The following is a 3,735-nucleotide window of genomic DNA, read 5'->3' on the forward strand; positions in this document are numbered from 1 at the left end:
GGGTAGGCAGGACCCATTGGTTCCCCCCAAAACCCTTCCGAAAGCACCAGAACCTTACGGGATCTTCCCTTTACAATACCGGGAAAAAACCGAAATTTCCCCAAAACCCCGAAAAATACTTTCCATACATAAAACTTTTCCTCTGGACCATTCTGAAGCTCCTAATACCATGCCCGAAATGCTCACCCTTCTTAGTGCCTCTCATGGCCAACATCGTAGGCTAGCGTGGAGAACCTTTGGGGCCTTAGCTTTGCCGATTTGGAGAGGTTCTGCCTTTGATGGATTTTCTCGGATCTGTTCATCGTTCGTCTATGTTCGTGTGTCTTCAAGTTGGATCCTTCCGTTCTACGCTACTCTTCACCGCCGGCGGTTGCTATTCTGAAGCGCTGGCCCTATGGGGCCTTAGCGTGACGACTTCCTGACTGTCTACTACAACAAGTTTTGCCGGCTCCGGTGAGGGAGGGGCAATGACGGTGGCGCGACTTCGGCTCGCTTTAGTGTTGTAGTCGTCGCTAGGTGGTCTATGAATCTGGATGTATTCTTTATTATTTCTGGTGTTCATTGTACTGCCATGAATGAAGATGAATAGATCGTTTGTTTTCATGCAAAAAAGAGGGAATTTATTCCTTCTCATCTTGATGAATTTCACTAAATTTCAGTAGACAACAAAATATTTACTTTTCGGTCACAATATTTCAATCATTTTAGTTATAGACATGAATTTAAATGCTTTTTCATATTTTTAAATTCTCATGTGAAAGTTTTGGTCCGTTGGCCAAAATACGAAAGGAAATCACTGAAATTTGGTAATTTCGGTAAGTGTTGTATTATTTCCGGAACTAAAAATTAAAGCCATATAGGGACTAGGGAGCACCCATCGCGTATAAGTCAAGGAGACCAACCTCACGAGTCTGCGGAGCCCTTCCAACACCAGCCATGAATCCTCCACTTCCCTGCTACCGCCGCCTGGGCAAAGCTCGTGGTGTCTAGCGTCCGCGGGATTACCCTGATCCCAACCCTCGGGGCCAATGCAACAACTTATGAGAGTAGAGGCAAGGCCAACACAAGCATGTCCATGGCAGATAGCTGATGGAGTATGTAAGAGCGTGTCTAAGGATGTGTGGAAATTATGGATGCACGACAGAGATGGTTTCTGACGTTCATGCGTACATCAACGCCGCACAGAGGAGGCTACCCTAGGCAGGCTTGATGCGATTTGGTTTTAGTTCAAGTTACACGACGGTGACAGCTATATTGCTTAGGCTTGACCCGGCCGGCCAATGTGTGGAAACTTGCCGTGCAAGTAAATTTGTTGACATGGCATGCGGTGGATATTGGTACTTGGGACCCGCTTCACAGAACACGTCAAAAAAATAAAATGGCCGAATGTGGCAGAACTTTTGCTAAATGGAGTAATTCCTGTCAAACCACGGTGTAAAATACTTAAATTTAATCTTCATTAAAATCCCGGTCTGGCTAATGTAAGTTGCCGTCGCCAAATAATATTAGAGAATTATTATGCTAGATCTATGATAAGGATTGAGTGGATTGGAACAAGCTGAACAATATAAATCTCGGCAAGCTACAAAAGACAAGGTATCTATTTCATAATTTGTGTGATCTGCTAAGCTTCAGATCGCATTACCAAACTGCGGGGAAACATTGCACTGCATGGATTCACCTCGTGCTATGTTGCTTGAAGCAAGCAACCGAACTAGAAACAATCACAAGTTTGACACATGAATAAAGCTACTAATATGTGGAGGTAGTACGACAAAAGGATGATCCCAGCAAATCGATTCAGAATCATTAACACACACTCTACTCATGTCTGCCAGGACATTTAGAACGGAGGCCAAGACGAAGAGTAGATAGAGCCTCAATCTTATAGTCCGCTAGTGTAAGGCCATCGTCCAGCTGCCACCCGCAATAGATGAGGCGTTGCCTTGCCGGGTCAATACGTTCCACTTGCTCAATCTTCTCCTTGACACTGTGAATGGTATCCGAGCTCTCAACCTCCAGCGTCAAGGATTTCCATATCAAATTCTTGACGAAGATCTGCATTTGTCTGGGTCTGAGACAGACGACAAGGTCGAGAGTGGCTCCATTCTGGATGTTATAATAGGCCAAAGTATGGCTGCCCTGTAAGGTTGAGTGCAGATCAACTCTCAATATCGTCGCCATCCTCTTGAACATGAGGCGTTGCTGGCCTGGATGAATACCATACTCATCGTTAATTTTCATCTTGATATTGTCAATAGTATCCGAGCTCTTAACATAGAGAGGGTTGTCCAGTGCGTTGATGTAGATTTTCATCCTTTCTTGGAGGTGGAAATGAAACTCAAAACTGGACCTAGACATATCCATGATGCCATAATTAGCCAAAGTGTAGCTGTCCACCATTTGCTTCCCCTTGAAGATAAGGTGATGTTGAACCTGGATCTTTTCTTTGACTGCACGGATGGTATCTGATGGCTCAGCCGGGAGGGTGATCACCTTGCCGCTGAGGGTCTCCACAGAAATCTCCAGCTCTCCACGAAGGACAAGAAGAAGGGTAGACTCCTTTTGGATGTCGTTTTCGGCCAAGGTGCAGCCATCCTCCAGCTGCTCGCCACAAAATATGAGACGCTGCTGGTCTGGAGGGATGCCCTCCTTGTCATGGATCTTATTCTTCACCTTGTTGATAGTATCTGAACTCTTGGCATCAATAGTGATGGTTCCGCCAGTGAGGGTCTTAACAAAGATCTGCATCTGAAAAAAATGAGCACACCAAACATCAATTATTTTTGGACAGAATGAAAAGAACATCAACAACTCCAATAAAGACTAGAACAAATACTCCACAAATAGGCACGTGCTATGGGAGTAAACGTTGCTGCTGCATGGGTGTGCAGAACTAGAACATAATGACTACCCGTGGCCTAAATGAATGACCAATTTGAGCATTCATACTACGTCTATGATGTGGTTCCTTAATACGTAAATAAAAGAAAGCCAACTCCGGCGGAGCTAGCACTGAGACCTTGTCGCATTACTTACTTAGCCATGTCTTTTCCATGTATCCAATGTATTATTTTTGTACCCTGTTTTATGAACCTCTATTTTTTTTCATGTATAAGATTGAACATTTATCTTTCTAGCATGGTTTACTAACAATCTGCCACAAACTATCATTTTTTCGATAAAGGTTGAACTTGTATTAGCTCAAAATGGAGCAGCAGGAGGATACAAACATAACAAGCATACACCCGGCCTCTAAACAGTTAGGACAGGTGCGCGCGCACGCACACACGCACACGCGCGCGCGCATACACACACAGCGCGCATACGTCAATGACACGGCGCCAGTTGGCGCATACGCGTCTGCGCGTGGCGAGATGCTGCGGCTGGAGCACGCGGCGGATGACATCGGCGGGCACCTCGTCCGGTAGCTCCGTCGATTCGATAGATCGATGCCACGTACGGGCTGCTCCATAGATTAGTCATCGTCCATGGGCTTCCGTGCCGTTTACGTGCGGTAACAGCAGCTGTAGCCTGTAGTCCCCGCCACAATTGGAGCAGATGGAAGCAGAGGTGGAGGGGAAGAGGTACACAACGCGGGGAGACGGAGTGAAAGGGTGCTTGCTTACCTTGCCGGGAGTAGGAGCAGGAGCAGGACATTGCGCCATGGTGCGTGACGGCGCGCGTGCAAGCTAGGGTTTACTTTTTCTATTGAACTCAGCTAGGGTTTAAGTT

The 3,735-nt window shown here is 46.1% G+C and overlaps 1 protein-coding gene across 1 annotated transcript; it reads right to left on the reverse strand.

Annotated features, from left to right (window-relative positions):
- Positions 1 to 1,754: 1,754 nt before the first annotated feature.
- Positions 1,755 to 3,735, reverse strand: LOC123089786 (polyubiquitin). The gene is made up of 2 exons (XM_044511369.1): positions 3,630 to 3,735; positions 1,755 to 2,751 (listed from the first exon to the last, which is right to left on the reverse strand). Exons 1-2 carry the CDS (start codon positions 3,666 to 3,668, stop codon positions 1,822 to 1,824), a joined length of 969 nt encoding a protein of 322 aa, XP_044367304.1. The 5' UTR covers positions 3,669 to 3,735; the 3' UTR covers positions 1,755 to 1,821.

This window comes from Triticum aestivum, chromosome 4B, assembly GCF_018294505.1.
Source record: "Triticum aestivum cultivar Chinese Spring chromosome 4B, IWGSC CS RefSeq v2.1, whole genome shotgun sequence".
In the NCBI taxonomy this organism is placed as follows: Eukaryota; Viridiplantae; Streptophyta; class Magnoliopsida; order Poales; family Poaceae; genus Triticum; species Triticum aestivum.

Coding starts and splice junctions, on each gene's coding strand:
- LOC123089786 (XM_044511369.1), bottom strand. CDS start 3,668: ATGGCGCAATGTCCTGCTCCTGCTCCTACTCCCGGCAAG. Junction 2,752..3,629: donor CTGCTCCTACTCCCGGCAAG/GTAAGCAAGCAC, acceptor CATTTTTTTCAG/ATGCAGATCTTTGTTAAGAC.